We start from the raw sequence: 22,910 nt of genomic DNA on the forward strand, positions 1-22,910 counted from the left end.
AGTTTCCTTCAAATGACATTTTCTTCGATATTTCTCATCCGAAATTTTTGAAAATTACACTGTCTGGTAGAGAATCGTCAGTTCTACAAGTCCTGTTTTTCAGATTTTTGTTTTAAGATCTTCGGATTTTAATATGCGCCCTTGAAGTCAGCGCTGTGAGGTCGTTGCGTGAGAAATAGAGAGCGGAGAGGCGCGAGAAGAAGTAGCCCTCTTTACAAATTGCGATGTAAAATTAATAAAAGCTTCAAACAAAAATCTGAAAAACAGGATTTGTAGAGCTGACGATTCTCTACAAGACAGTCTAATTTCCAAAAAATTAGGATGAGAAATATCGAAGAAAATGTCATTTGAAGGAAACTGGCAATTTTCAGATAGTTCCTCTTTGACAATCATTACCAATTTTGCTGTGTTAGTAGAAAAGACTTTAATTATTTTGAATCTTTTTGAATTTTGAAAAAATCTTCATCCTTTCAGATTTTACGGCTCCATGAGGAATAGGTTCTGGCGGAGCGCGGATCGAGAGAGCAGCGCCGCGCCGATGTATACCATTACCCTTAAGGCCACTTTTTGGATGACAGCTAATTTGAAAAGTGGCCTTAAGTTGGGTGATTCTCCAACTAAGTTGGATGACGCTAAAATTTTCTATTTCTGGAGCAAGGGACTGAATCTGGCCTCGGAATCCTGTACACAGGAACATTTTAATTTTTGGCCCATCTTCGAAACAGGAAACAGGACAGGATAAAAAACACAGGAACAGATCCTGTTTTACGGGTTTCACAGGCTTTGGCAAAGCCGCTTTGCAGGCCTGTAAACTCAAATTTCACGGTTTTAATTTTTCCTTGATGAATCAAAATTTAGAATATTTTTCTCGTTATTATCATGCCAACAGACAGTTTCAATTATAAAAGTTTCTTTATAACATATTTGAAAGAAATTCCAAGAAGTTTTTTACAAAAAATATCTTATCTTCCCCATTTCTCGCCTGTTTTCCTGCGATTTACTTACTGTGAATAAAAATGGAAAAAAGTGGCCTTAAGTTGGATTTTTTTCGGTTGACATATTTTTGGGTTTTTTCAAAAAAGTGGCCTTAAGTTGCTTGGCCTTAAGTTGGGGTTTCACTGTACAATGAAAACTTAGAAAAACCGCAAAGTAAATAAAACTTCAACGGTGGTTACACCCTGTTTGGCAAATAGATAGTTTGACCGCAACAACTGTCAAATTTCATTGAGTTTTTGAAGAGGATTTATTCAAGAGCTTTAAAAAATGAAACTTGACGTCAAGGTATAATTTTAACCAGCAGAATTCGATCAATCTTTTCATTTGCAGGACCTTATTGCTGCACCATGGACTCCCATGAACGCGGATCAGTCTGTTAACTACGGAGCTATTACAGACTATGGAAAGGTCCTGCTCAAGCAGGGCGTGAAAAATGTTTACATCAACGGAACAACTGGAGAAGGAATGAGCTTGAGTGTCGAAGAAAGACAAAAATGCGCCGAAGAATGGATGAAAACTGGAATGGATGTTGTCATGACTCATGTCGGCGCAAATTCTATTGCTGATGTCAAAGCACTAGGTATTAATAAAGAAAGACTTCCTGGAATAGAAAATTCTAGCTTCGCATTCTGAAAAAATTGGCTGTCACGCAATCGCCTCCCTCCCGCCAATCTTCTACAAGCCCGAAAATCTCGACGGCCTTGTTGGGTACTTCGCCGAGATCTCGAGCGCTGCTCCTAACACCCCGCTATTGTATTACCATTTTGTGGCCAAGAGTGGCATCAATTTCGACGTCATCGAGCTCCTCGAAAAAATGAAGAAACGTGTGCCAACTTTCGCGGGAATCAAATTCACCGACAATAACCTTGGTCAAGTTGCCCTTGCCATCGATAAATTCGGAGAAGAAATGGTCGTAGGAATGGGTCTTTTTATTGTTGTTCATCTTTTATCTGTTTATGGTAGAACATTCGAATGGAGTCAATAAAGACCTGATAAGGTTACGGAAAAGATGAGCAATTATCAGCCGCGTACATGTTTGGTGTTAAACACTCCGTCGGAAGTACCTACAGTTATTCAGGTAAGAACAACCTTTCCATCGATTCTCACATTTCGGAAGGAATCATGTGGAATTCCGTCATCAATGCTGCCCGGAGAGGAGATCTTGCTCATGCAAACAAATGCCAGCGGATGCAGAACAAAATGCTCCATACAATTTTCTCCAAGGGATTCAACGATGGAGTGCACAAACGATTGCTCAAGTACATTTGGGGATTCGATCTTGGGCCAGTCAGATGCCCGATTTCAGAACCATCTGACGAGCACTGGAGAGAAATCGAAAAACGGCTTGATGCGATGAATTATCGAGACTTTGCGCAAGGAAAATTCTAGCAGCAAAATGAATGGGTTATATAATATAACTTATATTAAGCTTTTCGATTCTTTTCAATAAAGCTTGAAATCCGCATTTATCGTCTTTGATATCATCTTTTGACTCATTGAACATAAAATGATGTAACATCATCCAACTTACATTGATAAAACCCCAGCTGCTTGTTAACTCTGATTCTTCTCCATTTCTCTCAGTGAGGAGATCATTCACAAGACGAGATATCCTTCTGAAAGATGAAGCTTTTCTCCTTTTTCGCCTTTTCCGCGAGTTTTGTGGAAGCAGAGAGATGCCCAGAAGAGCAGTGGATGGAGGATCAAGCGATTGCATGCTCAAATGGAGCTGAAAGTGGATCCCTTTGCTTGCGATTTTGCAATGGAAGGATGGAAAGATCAAAAGTCATCCAGTGCAGATGCTATGGCGAGAACAACTGCTCCTGGCAAGGGCCAAAGCCGGATTGTTTCAAAGTCGACCAGCCGGCCAATCTATTCCTCCCAAAGAAGACGACAACAAAGACAACCACGACCACATCCAGTACGACATCGACTTCAACCACAACTTCAACGACTCCTCCAAGGAAAACAACGAGGAGAACCACTCCTCAGCCTACTACTTTATTCGAATTTTCGACAGCAACAACAGCTCTCCTTTCAAAAGGTAAAGTTCATATTGTCACTGAAATTTTTAACTTGGCAAACTCCATTGATTCTTGTTTTTAGAGCAACGAAAAGCTCTGAAAAAAGCACGAAAAGCTGCTGAGCGAAAAAAGGCCCGACAAGAAGCAAAGAAATTCAATCATTTCTCTACTGTAATCGCTTCAGCCCCAACAGTACCAACTGTTCCATTTTTTGATCCCGAAGCAGCGCCAATTCAGCAAGGATTTGTGAATCCACTTGCTAGACAGAACCGAATGAATCCAAGTCTTCTCGCTCCACCAAGGCCCGAATATGATGAAGAAACAACCACATCAAAGCAAACGACGGAAGAAGCGACTACAGAAGAAACAACAGCGACCGAAGTAACATCTCATCAAATGGATCGCCATGGTAAAAAACACGATTAGGAAAATTTAAAACATGCTAAATTTTTGTAGCAAAGCAACTTGCCAACAAAGAAAAACGCATCCGGCAGCGCTTTCACGAGCAACTTTTGGCAAAAAGAAGAAATTCGAGATTCAAAAAATCGCCGAAGCAAACTTCCGACAAGATTCTTACGGCTTCCAAGACTATGAGGCAGAAGAAGAGCCAGTTATGTTCCTCGAGAGCGAAACGCTAGAAAGTTTTCTCGGTAAGAAATTTTTCTTTCAAAGACCATAATAGAAAACGGAACACGATGAGCTGGGGATTCTGTGAGGTCTCTATGGTCAGTTCATGATTAAACTTATTCTCGATTTGCATGTCAGTCTGATTTGAAATGACGAGATCTGCTTTTATGAATCTAAATGCGTCATAGACGACGTGAATCTCACACAACTGACTACAGTTGTGTCATATATGAAAAAACATGAAAATTTAGCTGATACCGAGCGGGTACTCAACATGACCCAAACCACTCGAGATGCATGTCCCTTACAAACCAACTCCATGGTCGAGTGTTCTTACGATAATGCCGATGGCTCAATTTGCGTGAGAAAGGATTGCAAGAACAGCTCAGTCAGCTCTTGCAATTGCATCAATGGTTATTGCAGCTGGAGCGTCGGGGAACCTAGTATGATAAAGCTGCGAAAATAAAGGACTGATTTGATTTTTAGTATGCCAGTCTTGGGGAAGCGGGTGTTTTAATGGAAGCTGCGAAAGTTGCGATAAAGAAGATTGGTTGACGGATGAAAATTTTATCTGGTAAAGAACTCATTTTACCTGTTTTATTAAATTTACTTTACAGCTCACACCTCAACTTTCACGGAAGCAAGTGTTATCGATCGGACTGCAGTTCAACAACGTAAGTTAACCATGTATTTCTATGATCCTATCAATTTGATATGTAGTGGCTTTACCACGATTGCCGAGTGCGAGTGCGAGGGCAACTTCTGCGAATGGACCAAAAACCTTCCTGCAAAAACTTTTCGCGCTTTAATAAACTCTCGTTTTATTCTCTAAAATTTATCGGTAAATTTTCGGATTGAGCATCGCATTGATTCCATGATAAAAATGCGAGTCGAAGATGTCGCTTCCTTCAGAGTTTCCATGATGACCATCTTCAATAGCATCGATAGAAATATGACCAAGACCTCCTGAAATTTTGAATTTCTTGTTCTTATTTTCTCTCACCTAGATTTATGAAGCTGAAAACAGTGTAAAAAAGAAACAGGCAAACCATGTTCAAAAAAAGAATCTCTAAAAAGAATCGACTTGTTCTTCTGAAATCTAAAGTGCCTTTCTACAAATGGAACGTCAGCATGACACAAATCCATTAGTTGAACAGCAGGTTGGGAATCCTGTTATGTATTGAACAAGAGATAAACATGACTTTATGGTTTGAACGACGAGGGTAAAAACTTTTCATTGAAAACGCCGGGTTATTAGAAAGCGAAGAGAAAACTCGGTTGACTGACAATGTTTGCCCTTTTCGACGTTTTGATGCATCAGCCCGTCAAGTTCAACAAATCTCATTCGGAATGAGTCATTCCTTTTCCTAAAGGTGAAGTATCACGTGTCCACCTTGAAAGAAATGATGCGCATAACTTGTATATTTTCAATAGAAAATACTCGCGGTCGGAATTTCTGATCTCGGCTCAGACCAAGCCCTGCAAGTTTTTCGTCATCATCTTGAAATTCCTAGTCTCTCTTTTCACGAAAAAAGATACGTTTTTGAAACACGTAAAAATTACGGTTATGAGATCCCGTTTTCTCAAAAATTCGATTGCGGTTTCAAAAACGACTCTAACTTTATTCGATAACATTTTTTTGAAAATCATCTCCGCCGCTGTATTTTTATACGTTGATCGTTTCCTAGTTTATTCACCTCAAGAAGCAACATCGAGGTTTTTTAAGTTTCATGACCTAAGCGGGCCCGTCCTTGACCGCCGAGCTAAATTTTTGTGGAGAGGGGGCGTCGTGGCAAGCCTAATCCCTTTTTAATCGACTTCGTGTCTAAAGGAAGCTTTTTATTCAATCTGGACACAAAAAAACTTTTTGAAAGCCGCAAAAGGGAATTATATATGTATCGAAAAAGCAGAAGCTGGCGATTCGAATGATAAATGTTTCAATGCCGTGAGAGTTGGGAATATTTTTTAAATAATTTTTAAAGTTTAAAAAAAAACGTTAATACTACGGGAATTCGACTTTTATCGAATTCGTATTCCCTAGTTAACTGAATGTTCCTCGGCCAGAATATTGCCACTTGAGGTCAATTTTGGTCACTTTGTGCCGGAGGACCTCCAGGAGGACCCCTTTGCTGGAATAAAAGCTGCTGGAAGACCTTATATTTTCTAAAGGTTTCAAAAATACCTTGTTGAGACTTGCTTATGACACACAAGCTAATGAATCATTGAGTTCGTAGAGGTGATATTTTTGGAACCAGCTGGTCACTCTGGTGGTTTGTCGCGGTTCCTGCCTTTGGAAGGGTCGAGATTCGGCAATATCTTCAAATTCATGTCAAAATGCATATTTTGATAGCAATGCGTTCCAACAGATTTTCGAACCAAACCATTTGGCTGACCGCCCGGTCTATAGCGGTATGGGACGGATAATACTTACCATACGTAAATAATTTTTTGTCTTTTTAATGCCATTGTTAAGCTGCACAAACTGACCGATTCCTCGAAGAAGAAAAACAAAAAGTACACTTTGAAGAAAACCTTCTATTTTATAAAATATACATAAGAAATGTGAATAAAAACAAACAGAAAAAAATCTTAAAATTGTAACATTTGCGGCATAGTTTGTTTTTTCGCAGAAACTTAGATTAGACAGTAATTTGAGAAGTACCAATTTGAAGCATCGAAGATAACGCAACTCTTAATATAAAGCCGTCCGCTATAAAATAATTATTTTGTGGATTCAGCCGTTAAATGAAAAGGTTCTTAACATGGTTTCATCGATTTATACGAACAAATTCGAAATGAAAGAGATTTATAAATACTCAGTCTTTTTAATCATCGTTTTTCTTACTCCTCTTTTGCTAACGATCGTTCCTCTCTCGATAAAACACTCTATCAAGGCGAAAAATGACAGGCTTATTGGAAGTATTCCCATGATGTTTTATAAAAAACAGAAAAATGGATTGAAAAAGCAATACAGCGCAAATGTTATCTATTCAGAAGGTATCAAGATCAAAAGCATTAACGAAAAAAAAAAATCACGAAAAAAATTTTTAGGGAGATTGACATTTCAGGAAGCTCAAGAATTCTGCGCGAGTCGTGGCCTTGAACTTGCATCAGATCAACTAGAACCGGAGAAAATAGGAAATCTTCTTCGAAATAGGGGGAGGCTGGATTAATTCAAAAGCTGGGATCGGGGTTTACCCTCCCCAAGTGGGTAGATTTTTGGCTGGGAAGAGAAGGGACAAACTATCCTATTTTTCTCTTTTCATCTCAGAGCAGTTCAAAGTTCTCTACTCACCTTATTCCTGTGGGTAGATTCCGACCCCAGCTCAAAAGTCAATTTCACATCGGGAGTCCTCAAAATATCGAGCATCTATCAAACAAAGGCACTAGAATTAATCGAGAATTTCCATTCTCGTCGAATCGTACTCGAAAAAATCTACGTCAATAAGACTTCAACAAGTTTTTGTGCGTATATAGATTCTTTGTATCCGCCAGAAAACAACTTCAAGGTGCTTTTATAGGTATCCCCTTGTATAAATCAGTTTAGTTTATCTGCGAAGATGATATTTATGAAGATGGTATTTATGATGAGAATGGCAGAGCAAAAATATTTGGCAGGTGCAGCATTGACTGCAAGTTGCTTCACCTCAATTCGACCTTCATAGAAAAAAGCAAATTATTTGAACAATCTTTGAACAACAAAGAGGGAGAAACGTTCACCTTTATTGGGCGAAAATCCTGTGAAAAATCCGAGATGTATGACTTGGAAAGCGGGTTTACTGTCAATAACTACACACCAGAAGCGACCGGGATTCCATGGTGCTATTGGCAACAAAAAGTAATCATTTCTCTCCGGTCAAAAATTTATTTTTAGGCTCTTACGCATTTACTCTGACTAGAAATGCTGGAATCACGCTGGAGCGAGAGCTTGGGTATGTTTTTTAGAAAATATTCACCAAGAAATAGTATGATTTAGGACACAGGCGATATGTGTGGAGAAGAAATTTGTTGATCTTCAAGCTTTAACATTTGATCCATTTACAATTCCATATTAGTTAACTTCTGCAAAGAATAGCTCAGAAATCATCTGATGACTGACCAGACTAAGAAGAAAGCGCTTTGCAAGCCCCAATTAAAGCCATTGACCATGTTTCTAGCACCTATAAACCAGAAATAGTTCTTTGAGATCCTTTTAAAAAGGTGAAATTTTCCATATTAGATTAAAATTTTTCCATAAAATTTTTATTGAGGATAAAAGCCAAGTGTCTGTTTCATATAAACCCCAATTATTAAGATTGCGGCTTATAGATTTTTTGAGATAAGGCAGTTTAAATATAGATTTTCAAAGAAGAAATATGTCATTTGAAAACTTAAAGGCGTCGCAACTGTCCTTATTTTTCATTTCCGCCTCTGAAATTTGTCTCGCATATATTTTGAACCCTTAACTGAAATAACAAAGAGGAAATAGTTTATCAGCATTCATTATAGATTGAATTCGATTTTTAAAAGATTTTTAACCCAAAAATAGACATTTTTAGGGCTTTTTAGCCTCTCTAATCACACGTTCAGCACCAATGGTGCTAAATTTTTGTGGGTGGGGGTTTTCGACCTTGCTGAATTCGGTACTGATGAGAAAAGAAGAATTTGAGAAGTTCTCAAATTGAGAACTTTTTTTTTCTGTGTCCGACAGATTCTGAACACTGTGGTTGAGAAACAGAAGGATCATCTGCGGTAACTTCCGTGGACACAACTTTCAGACAACGAAAGTCTAAGAAAAGCCCTAAACCACGTGGATAATGCATCGCGAAATACACTATAATTAGGGATTATGCTCAGCTTGAAGAATTCGTAACCTCGTAAACGTGAGTTTTTGCCCTCGCGTTGAATTTAATTCTGAAAAGATCTTTTCTTCAAGTTCAAAGATTAAATCTCCGAAACCAAATGTCAACAATACGTTCGAGCACCTGGATAAGAGTTTAAACAAAGGACTTGACTTATACTTATCGACGAGGGCATCATAAATTCAAAATCCTCGGTATCACGTTTCCAGCTTTTTTCCAATCAAGAAGTTCTAAAAAAACTCCTAAACCAGAAAGCTCAACGGTATTTGCCCTCTTACTCAAACACATGTATGATCAATCCCTTGAGTTCCAACCGATCTAAGACTCGTGTCGTTAAATCATGTTCATGACTTCTAAAGCTTCGAAGATGTTACGCTGCGAGAAAATGCTCAAAGTGGCTCCTAAAGAAGCAAGCTGATGATAAATTTCCATTTTGAAATTTTTCTTAACTCACTCGAGTCGCGCCTTGTAATTCTACCAAGTGTCCACTGCGGTTCAAAAAATGTTACGAAAGAAGGTGCCACGTGCGTTAATCAACTAAAAAAAGACAAGAAAGGGTGATTTTTAGACCTTTATTTCAAAGAAGGTATATTGTATGTACAGGAATATGAATTTCAAAAAACATGTTTGAATTGCCGAAGCTTTCAGATTTTTTAAAAAAAAAGTGACTTTTATTTTTTATGACTCCATCGTATCGTAGATCCATTGAGTAATTGGGCCCGCGAGCTTGGCATAGACACCGGGTTTGTTTGGCTCGGCACATCCGTATCCCCAGCTGACCACACCGTATTGAACAGCAGTGCCGTCTTGCTGGCAGACAAATGGTCCTCCAGAGTCACCTTGGCAAGAGTCGCGACCTCCATCGGTGATTCCGTCCATGTTGAAATCGGGAACACCAGCGCAGAACTCAGAGTCCTTGATTTCTTCAGGACCGTAAGCAGTAGCAACGCACTGTTCGGTCGAGAAGACGTGGACACCAACATCTTTGAGCTAAAAAAATATTTAGAGTTGTCAAGAAGAATTGAAGATCTACCTCTGAAGATGCAGAACCTCCGGAAGAAGTAGTTCCCCATCCGGCGACATGGCAAAAGGTTCCAGGTTCGATGTGATCCTGTGGCAAGCACACTGGTGACCAGCAATCATCGCAAGCTTCTGGCTGGGCATCAGTCAAGTTTGGAACCTCCAAGAGGCAGACATCGTGTCCTGTGCCCCAGTAATCACCGAGTGCACCGTTGTAGACAGGGTGCTTGATGATTCGAGTCGACCAGACCGAAAACTCTGTTGGCTCGGTAATAACAGTGTTTTGAGAGCCAACGGTGACTTTCATCGAGGACTGCCAGTCGCAACAATGAGCGGCTGAAATTTGAGTTAATATTTTCCGATGAATAATTGAAAGTACCTGTAAGAATCCAATCGCTCTGACCACTTGGGTTCTTTGAGATGATAGATCCTCCGCAGAAGTCAAGATCGACAATCCAAGGCCAAGTTGTTTCCCGATCAACATCTTGGCCACCGACGATTCTGGACACAGCTTCGGATTTTGATCCAAGACTTCGTGAGCCTGAAGCAAAGGGAGTTTCGGGGCTGGGACAGGTAAGCCCCGAGGGAAGAGAAGGTGGTCCTTCCTGCCAGATGTCGAGGCCGCAGAGCTTTTTGCCAAGATCGCCGATTCTCTTCATCATTTTCTTCCAGCTAAGATTCAATTTTAATAATTGCTCAAATAACTCAAATCTTACTGGTTAAAAGTTCGTCGAGGATGATGATGTCCGTCCATACAGACGTATGAGTCGATCCACTGAAGTCCCATTTCAGACATTCGCATCAAATTGGAGCAACGATTGAGTTCCGGATCGAAAAATTTAATCTCAACTTCTTCGTATGTTGGCTGATGACCTCTCCAGTCGCAAGTGCCTTCTTCTTGGAAATACGGGATGGACTCTTCGTGAAGACGTTCGAAAAGTCGCTGGAAAAGTGGAACTCTCCATGGTCGGTCGAATTCTGGACTTTCCATTTGCTCGACAAGCTGATTTTTGAAGTCTTCCATATGGTCCCAGAATGGCTGTGGCTTGTTGTAGTTGTCGATTCCTTCCCATTCGAATCGGAAGCCGGATTTTTGACACTTCCATCTGACGTGAAACTGACAACGACATGGTTTGACTGGATGAGGATCTCTTGTGGCGGTCGAGGGTCGAAATCTCCTTCGTTACCGTGCCATTCGGTTGTGCCACAGTAGCGGACTCCTTCGATAGTGACGGCGTCCCATCCACAATTGCTTGAACTGTACTCGACTTCGAAATCTGTGAATCTGATTTTGATCCATTTTCCTTCCTCAGCAAGGAGATTGTAACTGCACTGTTCTTGGTTCCAGTATTCTTCAGGGAAATTTGGGCTGGTCACGACGCCAGAATCACGCTGAAATTCGGCGCAAAAGTTGTCGGGGATTGTGATTCCGGTCAGAACTCTGACTTGAAAGCCTTTTCTGACTTCGCTCTCATCAGTTGTGAATTCGAGTCTTCCAGAGCCGGAGTAAAGAACTGCTGGGTCGGACATTGGGAAGTTTCTTGGAAGAACATCTGGTTTTTCTTTTGGTCCTTGGTCTTCTAGGCTTCGTCGTTTTCGACCGCTGGAGACAGAAGAGTAGTTGTAGTATGATCCAGAGCTGGTGGAGCTTCCCGAGCTTCCAGAACTCGAGTAGGAGTATGAACCTGAGCTGCCCGAGCTCGAGTAAGATGAGTAGTAAGAGTAGTCGTAGTCTTCGACTGGGTCGCTTCCGAAATCGCCATAGTGAGTTCCGCAGAATTTTTGTTTGCTTCCGTCGGCTCCAACGATCGCCAACGAGTCGTATCCGCATTTCACGTCACTTTCGAGGTCGAAGTACTCTGGCACGATGGTGAATTCGGTACTGCCAGGAATGTCGATGGTCCAGACGCAGTTGAGATTGTTGAAATAGTAACCAGGATCATTGAAGCCGGGCGAGGTGATGAGCGTGTTATTGGCAGTGATGGATCCGCCGCATTCTACAACGGTGTTGGCGTCTTTGGGATCGGGTTTCTCGCTCGGCTGTTTGTTTGGTCCGTCTTTTGTGGTCGCTGCCGCGAGGGCAATGAATGATGAACTGAGCTAAAAAAATGTTATTTGACTTATTGGCATTTTTTCTCTAGAATCTCTTTTAGAAATCGAAGTGTCTTGAACTGATCTAAGATCAACAAACCTTCATCTGTTTCAATTATTTGAAAAGTCTGAAAAGCTCAATGTCATTTCAAGTTCCAGCGTCGCTTTTATACACCCCGGCGAGGTCGTGAATTTTCAGGTGGCGCTAAGCGGAGCGGCGCAGCACGCGTTACCGAAACTTGAAATTTTAAAATTGCACTTTCGCGAGCTGCATGAGCTACTTGAGATTTACTGCTCAAGTTCGGCCGTCGCTAAATTACGGTGCTAATGATAAACTATTTTTGGATGAGCAACAAGTGACGCCGCCATCTAATGTCCCGATTTTTTTGGGAAAATAATTTGGAAAATTGGTTTATTGAGTTAGAAATTCTTTTTTGTTTATGCTTTATTTAGCAAAGGGTTAGAAATTGAAAAATACTTCCGTGAACATAAAATTGTCAGCTACTTCTTCCAGCTTGCTTAGTGTGATCGTGACCCAGGTAAAATCAAGAATGGTAAAATTCGAAACAGTGATCAAAAGATAAATTTCATTCAAGAGAGTCGCTCCTCTGAATTATCGTGGCTCAAGAAAGCGATTTATCTGCTGCCTTTTTTACATTGAATTTTTAAGTTCAATGGCACAATGAACTAACGATATAAATTAAATGAGGAAAGCAAATTATGAAATCTCTGTCATAACATTTGAAAACCAGTTACAGTAGTTGAGCATTTTTCATCGATAAGGGGGTAAGAAGGAACAATTATATAGTGGGTATAAAAGCTCAGCCTTTTTTATGAACTTATATCATCTTTAGACCTATTTACTTTGACAGAGTTACGCGGAGCTTCAAAAATATAATTATGCCCTCTCGTAACACGACGGTCGACCAACTGTTCTCCGCAAAATGCCAGGCATTTCTCAGAAAAGATGTTCAAAAAATATGTCTGTCATCTTCAGATAACAACACACAAAGACAAAAGTTACCCTCAACGATTTCAGGAAAGCAGAATTCCTTCGGTAGACCGCTCTACGTTCTGAAGCCACATTTTGTCGCTGAGAATGAAGTTGACAAGCACGTGTGCAGAGGAATTTTCGTGATAAAGAAAAAGAAAAAAAAATTGCACTTTTTACGCACTTGCCCTTCCTCGCCAATTTTTGCAAAGGAAAAGATGATTAAAATTTTTTTTTCTGTGCAAAGTTAAAATTCTATTGCCTGAAAGTTTTTGTCATCGTCGACATTTTGATTCATCAGCCCGTCAAAGACAGCAAATTGCATTTTCCAGAGGTGAAGTATCACATGTCAATTTTGAAAGAATCGATGCAGATGACGAGTCGTATATTTGCCATCAAGAAGTTTTTGCAATCGAAGGGTCTTATTTTCCTGAAAGCCGAAAGAACGAAAGACTTGACCTTGCTTGTCAACTTGTGGGTTGGTTTTTCTTCCGTACAACGACCGCGATCGGAGGTTTTTTTTGAAGAAGTACAAGTTCTTGTTGTCTTTAATAAGTTGCGGCTACAGATCGAGCCTGTTATTAACTGACTTACGAAGAAAATTAATGATATTACAAAATGATAAGGTGCTACGTAAATTATTATTCCGGTACTTTTTTTTTTGATGACGTTTGTAATTGTGCTACTTCTTGAAGAAAGGTTTGATCGGCGATTAAAGCGGATGAATTTATTTTGATTTGTGACCGAATAAGCTTTGTCTTGATGACAAAATAGCGTCAAGTTTAAGGAGCACCCTTGATGTTAACAACGGATGTTGTGGATAACCAGATAAGCTGATCGTTTAAGGAATCTTCGTTTTTCAGATAATTTGCTAACAGCTTGTTGGAATGACTAGTAAAACATACAGAAATAACGCTAGAAAGAAGTAAGCATGTTGTCTAGTTTGACGATAAATGGGATCTTGGATGAGTCTCAAACGAACATTTTCTGTTATCGGTTTAATTGAGCGAGCCGTGTTCTCTAAATTCAAAGTTTATTGAAACAAGCACGCCGATTTTCTTGACATTGGGCATGAAATTAAGCTGATGTGGAAAGACGTGAACGTTTTTTTTTGCAAATCTGGGCTCAAAAAAAATTACCATGCAGCTATTACCTTAATTACAGTTTTGAAATTACCGTTTCTGCGAAATTGATGACGCAGGAGTTTGCCTTTATTAATTAGTTGAATATTCAAAGTATCTTCACGTGCAGGGCAGATTCGAAAGCAGACGAGTGACCTTGAATCCGCAAAAAAATCCCGGCTTTTTGAATAATCGAGAATTGGATTGCGGTTTTCAAAATGCAGGGTTCGGCAAAAATAAACTCGAACTCATGACTATTCTTTCTGATTTTTCGCGCGAATTTTCGATCATTTATGAAAAAATTTTTGCCTGAAAAAATACAACAAAAGTACAAAAGAAAAGTTCTTTATTGAAAAGAATCAAGCTAAGCACCGGATTGAGCAGAAAGCACCTTATAATCTTATTTCATCGTCTTCAGTTGTTGATTTGTTCTTGAATCCAATCAATGTTTTCCGCAAGGGAGCTCATGACTCCAGGGTATCCCTCTACTGCGCATCCTATTCCGAAAGATTGGACTCCAACAAGAACAGGAACTTCATCGTCGTTGAGACAAATGAAAGGTCCGCCAAGGTCTCTATCACAAAAATCCTTGCCTCCGTCGACCAGCCCGTTACTGTCCAAATCTGGAGTGCCTGAGCACATGTAAGTTGGGTGCGGCTCATTCAGTCCTTCGCTCGCCATCCAAGCGCCCAAATTTGAATGACCAAGACAGTATTCATTCGAAAATGCGTACAGCGCGACATCATGAGCAATAGCAGGTTGAGCACCAGCGCCTGATGCAGGAGTTCCCCAGCCGGCGGCGTAGCATTTGCTACCGTGTGCTGGCCGCTGAGCTTGGAGACACGCTGGTGCGAAGGCGGCGGAATTGATTGCTGAAAGATTGGGAACTCGAATGATGGCTAAATCATTGAAGGCCTTGGTAAAGTCGTACTGAGGATGTATAGTGAAAGTTCCTCCTACGGTGAATTGGTTTTCATCAGGCTCAAATTGGTTCCAGTCACCGATTGTGACAGAAACTTCGGTTATTCCGAAAAACCATTCTGTCAAAAAGCAAAATGCGGTGGTGAGGATGAAGTCATCCCCTTCTGCGTTCTTGGTGAGGATGGTTCCTGCACAAGTATGAGGATTAGTGCCATCGCCTTTCAGTCCAACGAGGAAAGGCCATTCTCCTTGTTTGATCGGTTGCCCACCGGAGATTCGGCTGTTTTTCTCGAAATCCGTCCAGGCTCTTCCCTGCTTGATACTTCTTGACCCCGGGAGAACCACTCCAGGGGTAGCACAGGTCGCGACTGATCCCAGTGTATCCGGTCCTTCCTCCCATTCTCCAGAAACTTGAATGTTTGATTGGATCCACTCCAAATTGTAGGCGACGTCTGTGAAGATACCAGGCCATCCTTCTGAAGCACAGCCGTTTCCGAAATTCGTCACCGCGGCCAAGACAGGAGCATCGTTCTCAATGCAAATTAGCGGACCACCGCAATCACCCGTGCAAAAATCTCGCCCACCATCGGTCAGGCCATCTTGGTTGAGGTCAGGGGTGCCAGCGCACATCCACATCGGTGGAGGCGCGTCAAGTCCGTATTGCCCGAGGAGTCCGGAGAACAGACTTGTCGTAAGGCAGTACTCGTCTGAGAATGTCCAGATACCAACGTCCTTGAGAATGTCGCTTTGTTCTCCCAGGTATTCAGTCGTTCCCCAGCCGGCGACATAGCACTTACTTCCGTGAGCAGGTCTCGAAGTAGGAAGACAAGCGGGCTCGAAAGCGGCTGCATTGATTTTCGAAAGATTTGGAACTCGAATCATGGCAATATTATTGATATAAAGGGTATTATCAAAGAAGGGGTGGATAATGACATCACCTTCGACCATAAATTCGTTGGGCGACTTGTGATTTCCTTGATTCCAGTCGCCAACCGTGACGTTAACTTTTGTCTCTTCATTGAAACAGTGAGCGGCGGTGACGATGAAATCTGGTCCATGAGCGTTCTTTGTAAGAATAGTTCCTCCACAATTATGCTTGATATTTCCGTCGCCGTGAAGTCCAACGATGAAGGGCCATTCGCCTTCTTTGACTCCTTGACCTCCTACGATTCGAGCAGAAAGGCCCTGACTTTCATTCCACTGCTCGAAGTTCGCGAGTGATCGAGCTGAGGAGAAAGGAACACCTGGAGTGGGGCAACCACCGATCGAACCAAGAGTTTCTGGACCAATTTCGAACGCGCCTGGACCATCGGGCCAGTTTGGCGTTTGGCCGTATCGCTGGAAAGCGGCGCATCTCGTATAGTCAGATTGAAGAAGCCCTTGTTGGTCGTCAGCCATCGTCATCAATCCGACGCTCTTGAAGCACTGGTAGAAGTCGTCATGCGTGACGAGATCATTTGGTGGATCAAGCGGGCCAAAATCCTTCTGGACACCGGTCATTTGGACGAAAAAGCGATCCTTGCCCTTTTTGAGAAACTCCCCTTGTTGGTACCCGGTCCGTCGGAACTGGACAAAAGCGGCCTCAACTTTTTTGTCCCCGTTTTCAGGGAGCTCCCAGTATTGCGCTTCTGTCATGTAGTTTTCATCGGTTCGGTCGAAGACTTCGACTTTAACGCGTCCCTCGCCAATCGCTATTAAAAAAGATAATTTTTTTCTTCAGGAAAAAAGAACTTACCTTTTAGAATCGGCCGTTTACAGTAGTTCCGATCGAATCTAAGCATACCGATGTAGCCTTTGTCTTTGCTCAAATAGTCGAGATTCCATTTGATGGCGCTCAAAGAGGCAAGAAAACCGTTTTCGTACTTTCCGAATTCAGCGTAGTGGGCTTTTGATCCCCTGCCAATCCAGTCGAATTGACAGCTGTTTCGACAGACGAGTTGCGAGTCCGGTATCGTACCAAAAAAGCTCATCAGGCGAGCATCCGCCAAGATTCCAGGCTTCGGTGCCAGCAAGTAAAAGGCTTGCTAGAATCTTCATCAGCAGAAAAAATCAAATTTTACGCGAACTTTTCGATCTCTCGAAGTGTGTATTGCCCGTTGATGGCGGCGGAGCTTATATTTGATGATAACATCGACGACAGTGATGCGACTCTATCACTCGTTCAGAGCGTGGCGTTGTTTTCAAATCACAACGAATATTTCTCATGTAATCATTGAATCAAGGCCAGCCTCTACCAGTAGCTATATTTTTCTTTAAGGACCCCCCCGTCAGCTTTTTTCTCCGAAAAATTGAAATTTTTAAGAACACCATATTTTTGGTTCCTAATGTGTCTTCAAGTTAAATTTGCTTCAAAAACTTGAAAAGACGAAGATTTGACCAAGAAATATCGGTATCTTTGCCGATTTTTAGGCCAAAATCGTCAATTTTCGGCGAAAAGTCCAATTTTCAAACACGATTTTGAGGCTGAAGGAGTCGAGATAGACCCCCAAAAAATGAAGCCTCAAAATCGTTTTTTGACCTGTAGAATCCATTTCCGGGGTCAAAATTTTAAAATTCCGAAATTTGATTTTTCAAAAAAAGCTGACGGGGGGGTCCTTAAATAATCAAAATTAATCTTACTCTTATTCTAGCTGTCATAAATAAGTAATGACTCTGGCTTCAAGCAGATTATATTTATTTTTTTATAAACCTTTTGGTTATCAATGATCAAACTCAACATGCTTTTGAGGATAAAGAAATTTAGCCGACCTAATTCCTAATTCTCGACCAACATCCCCTTAAGCTTCGGATCGTTGAAGATGGAGTCAATTTGCATAAAATCTTGATTTTGAAATTGAAAATTTCGACAAATTTTATTGTCGGAAAAATCAATTTATGGCAAATAAATGTTTATTCATGATAAAGAGTTGTAAAAGTTCTCAATCGTATTGAGGATGTACTCGAGTCTGCGTATATAAACAAAGGCGGTTCTGATGACTTCTTCGTCTTCCTCACTTTGGGGTAGATTGAGCATGTTTCTGAGCATCTCGATACAGTCGCTTTCCGAGTTAAGCATCGAGAAGTCAACGCCTTCTTCAATCATTTCCCTTTTCTCAAAAAGATTTTCGGCTTCTTACTTAGTCTAGCAATAAGAGTCTGCTATTTATTTTTTAATTTTAATAGTTGACTGAACGAGAATATTCTCTTCTCTACAGCACACTTACAAGTGCCCCTTTTATGACGTCTTAAGTCCATCTAAAATCTTTACTCATTTTCATCCTTCAGCAATTTGAGCACTTGATGTTGCGTCCTTTGATGCGCTCAGAAATCTTAGTCTTTCTTTCCTTGGTAGATATCAGGACTCGCCATTTTTGGACCAAAATTTTGGCGCTTATAGATTTTTTGTTAGAGTGCTTTAGCAACTTTCCCGTGTCTTTCGAGTGTCTCTCGAAGAGTATTGAAAAATATAGGCTTCGCTGATTGGCGCTTTGTAAGAATTTAAAGTCCCTCGGAGGAAAAAAAGCGCAATTTTAAGTTTTGAATCTCTCGAAAGACTCGAAAATTTTCGAGAAAAATGATGAGGACGCTAATTTTTCTCTTTTCGAGAGACTTTTGTGCGCGAATTTACAAGTCCTCCTCTCAGCGTCGTCTTCATTTTTGACACTTTCGCTTATGCACTCGAAATAAATTTATTCGCGCCATCATTTAGTGCCCTAAAATCTTTTCTAAGCGAGAGATTTTCTCGAATAATCACGCTTCGCAACCTCTAATTTCAACGTTGGCAATCTTATATGTATCAGTAAACCGGCGTTTCTTCGATTTTTCTTTGATAATATTCAGGATATCTTCAGCGAAAAATGCTCCGAATGGACGAAAATCAAATCTTAAATCACCGGCATCAAAGATTGGAAACTGCACTTAAAAATCAACGTCATCGGGAAACCATAATCCCGTTATTATTCGCAGGATCTCTTCTTTATTTTTTCAAATTCAAATGTGAAGGACAGATTCAGCAGCGTTAGCTTGACGTTGAATCCGTCCGAATATCCGGATTCGATTCATTATTTTAAATTGGATTCGGGATTTCCGAAAAGCGGTAGTGTACCGTAATACACTGGATAGACCGTCATGTTGGCGACTTTTCAGATTTGTTTGAATTTAATCAAGTTTGGAAATTTCGCTTGCAGAAACAGATCCCTCGATAATTTCGCGGTAACGAATTTTCTTTTTCTCAGAAGATCTGATGCAAAAATTCTGCATTTATTCAGATTTCTCATGGTACCTTTGATTACAGTTTGACTTCACTGAAGCTTCTCATTAGGCCGATAACTTTGTTATCATTCCGTCAATTTTTAAATCAACTGAAACCACACGAAGAAGCTGACAATGCAAAAATGGGAAAGATGCTTTCCCGATTTCTTTTTGAGATGAAAATCATTCTTACTTGTAACAAGAAAAGATACAAATTTGTGAAAAGAAAACGATCCGTGGTAAAGAGAAATTTTGGGTCAATAAACTCGAGTTTCTTTGCCGAAGAAACAAGTTTTGATTCTTTTGATACTGTAATCATCGACAGGTTTGAACGCCAAAATGCAGGTTTAGTCGAATTCGACTGCTTTAAGTATTCTTGGAGAGGACGTAATTTTCTTCGACCATCTTCTCCGTTTGGATCAATTTTCCGACTCCGAGCTCAGCATGCTTGATTCGCAGATTAAGATTGTCGAGCAGAATCATCAAGAATCTCTTTCGTCAATTTCTGACTTTGAGAATTTTCAACTGCAAATTGATCAGGATGAGAAGATGCCCTCGAGGCTCAAGAGATTGAGATAGAGCTTGAAATGGCCTTGGATTTGGAAGAAGATCTTCTCGACTCGGAGCTTTCTGATCTTCATCAATTTGGAAGCTTGAACGTCCTCATAACCGATATACTTCCTTTTTTCATTATTTTTAGGAGTCATTTAACGACGATGATGGTAGCTCATCAGGCGGTGCCAGCACGGGCATGGACGATAAGGAATCGAACCAAACAATGTTCGAGCTTACTGATAACCCCGAAGATGAATCTGATGGAGGTGGTTCGTCTTCTGGATCTGAAGAAGATGACTTTTTCAATTTGAAGGATTTTACTGATTTTTACGTTTAATAAATCAGATATCTTCATCGTGTGAATATTTTTACTGAGACATAAGAATACCTACATGTTTTTAATTTAATTCTAGTTTCGGTTTTTCGTTCCGTTCACGTTAACTATCATGTTCATACAAGACGCTAGGATGTACGGTACGTGTTTCAATCGGGGAGATCAAGTTTGAACTAATTTTAGACTCGGAAACGAGAGTTAAAGCATCGAAATGTGATGAGCTAATGGTTTTCAGCTTCCTCCTGCATTGATTCAAATTCAGGAAACTCTTTTTTCATCGGCATATTTATTCACAATAAGCAGACATCAGTAAAACCCTCAGGCCTTGCTCCCTCGCTTCTATTAATTAAGATTTTCATCAGAAACTCACGGCCGTCATAAGCAAAATAAAACGTCATTCATCTGAACTCACAGTGAATAAAATCATCGCCGGAAATTCTTTGCAGCATGCGAAAAGTAAAGAAAAGTATATGTACAGTGATTTTCATTGAAATGTCAACGTTAATCGGAAACCTGAGCGGTTTCAAAAAAGTATCAAAAATAAAGATCCGAGTCCGATGAGAATGGCGTTAGCCATAATTCCAATTGCCGAGGATGGAGGCGCTTCTGTTACTTGTTGAGCCGATGGAAGTTTAGCTGGGACCAGTCCGCTCTTTCCATTGCAACTCGCAGAAGAACAATACTCCGACGTCGAATTGACATTTTGAACAGTCGCAACGGGGCTGAAAAAAGTCTAAAAAATCCGCTTAGAAAAGGCTCTTACTTGAATTTATCTCCAAGCGCTCCCTTGTGGCATTTTCTTTCCATGTTGTAAACCTCCGCGATTCCAATTTTGTAAACACTGAAGATACTCAAGCAGTGAGTATAAGTCGCATCTGGGCAGTCTTTTGCATCAGAAGATTTTCTCTCCGCAAAGCAAGAATCGCTCTTTTTTGAGTTTCCTGCGGCGCTTTTGCAGACTTGGCATTTCAGAATCGATGGGGTCTGGAAGGTTTTCTGACTTGTGATCTAACCGAGGGCTTTTTATAAATTCTAAGTAGTCAAAATTTTGTTTCTCAAATTTCTAATGCTAGGTGTTTTCGAAGCCCTTTGCAAATCCTTGTTACAGTTTTCACCATCATTTGCGTCACAAGTCGTTATGTATTTTTTGACTCCATTCAACACCCCTGAAATCTCATTGCCCTCCTTCATCGTGTTATCTGCATCGCATCCTCGCTCAAGCACCATGTGAAACGAAAAGTTTGGTGACTCTTTTGTCCCGATACTCTGCTTGTAACTGAATGCTTTTGTATAGCACTGCCCGAGGCAAGTGACAGATTTTGGAGTTGTATCTGATTCAGGGTTCCAGCAAGTTTGGGTGTCCTCATTTGCAAGAAGCTCATCCTCTGTTGGTTCAGATGCAGCTTCTTTAGTTGTCGACAAGGAGCATTCATAGCATGTGAAGGCTTTAACTTCTTGAGCTGTTGACGGTTTCCCAGTATTCCCCTAAAAACTGTAAGCTCGTTGTTTATACTTGCCATTTACGTTGTCAGTGGTTGTTTTTTCGAACTTTTGTCGGATATCAGCAAAACCAGGCTGAACTTTCACATCTGTTACTGGTCCACTAGCTGGGATTGCAAGTTCAGGATTGACAGTGCACCCTCTTTTGGCATAATAGTAGACTGTATCTGGATTCGTTTCGCTTTTGTACGCCACTGATGCAGAAAAGCAGCTAAGAGAATCGCATCTTGTTTTCGTTGTGACAGTGGCGGCATAGCATGCGTCTTTGATATCAGTATTTGTGATTGCTGATGTTTCGCACTTGATGCACTCGATTTCTGTTATTGAAGCTGCTTGGTAGAGAACATCAGGGTCGGTCAGAGAATCGTCGCTTGAGGAGACATGTGCGTTTGTTATCGGTCTCATCTCATAAGTCTGTGTGGTTTCTACAGTAGTAGCTCGAGAAGAAGACGAGAAACGAACAGCATCAGCAGCAGTATTTTGCACGGGTGCTTTCGTCAATTCGATTGCTTTCGAAGCGTCATCCGATGCAGCGTAGAGTCGTAGAAGTCCCTGAGTGACTTCCTTTCTCTCTGGAACGGGAGACAAATTTTGAAGGGAATCAGTTGCAATATCTGTTAATGATGCGCATCCCCGGCGAATTCCCACAAAAACATTTGAAACCGTCGTTTCTCCATCTTCAACTGTTTTCCAGCCGTAGGTTTCTGTCTTGCAGATTCCTGTGCCAACCGGATTACAGTAGCCAGGTGTATTGCCGAAGTCTGTTGTATCGAATGCTGCGCCGTTGAGACTTGGGTTCCAGCATGGCATCGTTATCGCATCGTTTTTTTCGGGCTCATCTGAACCTTCGAACTTCTGGACTTCGTGACAGAGGATACATCCAAGATGTTCAACCTCTTGGACTGTGACTGCGGATGTTGGCGTTGTTGACGGATCGGCCCGACCATCCATGTACTTGTTCCCACTTGTCCAGGCGACGAAGACAGGATTTTCAGTTTGACTACTCACAGTGTAAGCTTTTACGTTTTTGTACAGTGGGAAGTCGACTCTTGATTCGGTCTTTGCTGTTGTTGACGTTGTTCGTTTGACGCCATAAATAAACCTAAAAAAGAATGAAGCTGATGGCACATGTAAATGGGATCAAAGGTACGGGGAACTTACTTGTCTTGTTGTTTATCCTTGAATATGAAAAATTCTGCAACACAGTTATTATTTGCTATTGCTTCGACAGCATAGCCAGGTTCTGCCGAGACACCATTAGTGACTACGATGCTGACCGTATTCTGAAATTTGTATGAAAAAAGAACTTGTCGAGCCTTTTACCTGTCCAGCAATGCACGGATTCGTTGATGTTCCTAGCGCACTAACTGCAAGTGCTTCTGTATCCGCGATATTTATGTACTCGCATTTGAGGCAATACGATCCTGGAGTAGTTTCCTGATCATTGAATGTTCCTCTCGTTGCTAACGAGCTCGAAAAAAGAGACAAAAAGTAGAGTTTTTTCATCTCTGGAAGGTCGGCTCAAAAGGCGAAGTTTCCGACACACGAGTTCATTTTAAACGGTCCAAAATTAAAAGTAACCATAGCGAGTAGAATAAGTAAGTAGAAACAGCTTCTCAAAGCACCTGCAATCGACATCAATAATAATGTTTTACTTAA

At 40.9% G+C, this 22,910-nt stretch overlaps 4 protein-coding genes and 1 long non-coding RNA gene across 5 annotated transcripts; 2 read left to right on the forward strand and 3 right to left on the reverse strand.

Moving 5' to 3' along the window:
* Nucleotides 1-1,135: 1,135 nt before the first annotated feature.
* On the forward strand, nucleotides 1,136-2,399 carry LOC145703126 (N-acetylneuraminate lyase B-like). The gene is given in 5 exon segments (XM_081780440.1): nucleotides 1,136-1,281; nucleotides 1,327-1,576; nucleotides 1,617-1,906; nucleotides 1,975-2,074; nucleotides 2,114-2,399. Coding segments are annotated over 5 exon segments (930 nt in total). The 5' UTR covers nucleotides 1,136-1,263; the 3' UTR covers nucleotides 2,386-2,399.
* Nucleotides 2,400-2,617: 218 nt separating this feature from the next.
* Nucleotides 2,618-4,023, forward strand: LOC145703602 (uncharacterized). Its single transcript, XM_081780983.1, has 4 exons — nucleotides 2,618-3,040; nucleotides 3,103-3,429; nucleotides 3,477-3,670; nucleotides 3,899-4,023. Exons 1-3 carry the CDS (start codon nucleotides 2,620-2,622, stop codon nucleotides 3,656-3,658), a joined length of 930 nt encoding a protein of 309 aa, XP_081637109.1. The 5' UTR covers nucleotides 2,618-2,619; the 3' UTR covers nucleotides 3,659-3,670; nucleotides 3,899-4,023.
* Nucleotides 4,024-9,052: 5,029 nt separating this feature from the next.
* Nucleotides 9,053-11,705, reverse strand: LOC145701144 (enteropeptidase-like). Its single transcript, XM_081778372.1, has 6 exons — nucleotides 11,700-11,705; nucleotides 10,773-11,608; nucleotides 10,225-10,686; nucleotides 9,888-10,180; nucleotides 9,522-9,844; nucleotides 9,053-9,478 (listed from the first exon to the last, which is right to left on the reverse strand). The coding sequence occupies exons 1-6, from the start codon at nucleotides 11,703-11,705 to the stop codon at nucleotides 9,167-9,169; spliced, it is 2,232 nt and encodes a 743-aa protein (XP_081634498.1). The 3' UTR covers nucleotides 9,053-9,166.
* Nucleotides 11,706-20,020: 8,315 nt separating this feature from the next.
* On the reverse strand, nucleotides 20,021-20,765 carry LOC145704259 (uncharacterized). Its single transcript, XR_014134436.1, has 2 exons — nucleotides 20,515-20,765; nucleotides 20,021-20,473 (listed from the first exon to the last, which is right to left on the reverse strand). It is a non-coding gene; the product is annotated as an uncharacterized LOC145704259 (long non-coding RNA).
* An 18-nt stretch (nucleotides 20,766-20,783) lies between these two features.
* Nucleotides 20,784-22,766, reverse strand: LOC145701145 (uncharacterized). The gene is made up of 4 exons (XM_081778373.1): nucleotides 22,575-22,766; nucleotides 22,413-22,534; nucleotides 21,276-22,353; nucleotides 20,784-21,236 (listed from the first exon to the last, which is right to left on the reverse strand). The coding sequence occupies exons 1-4, from the start codon at nucleotides 22,755-22,757 to the stop codon at nucleotides 20,784-20,786; spliced, it is 1,836 nt and encodes a 611-aa protein (XP_081634499.1). The 5' UTR covers nucleotides 22,758-22,766.
* Between the last annotated feature and the right edge of the window lie 144 nt (nucleotides 22,767-22,910).

Source organism: Oikopleura dioica, chromosome PAR, assembly GCF_907165135.1.
Source record: "Oikopleura dioica chromosome PAR, OKI2018_I68_1.0, whole genome shotgun sequence".
In the NCBI taxonomy this organism is placed as follows: Eukaryota; Metazoa; Chordata; class Appendicularia; order Copelata; family Oikopleuridae; genus Oikopleura; species Oikopleura dioica.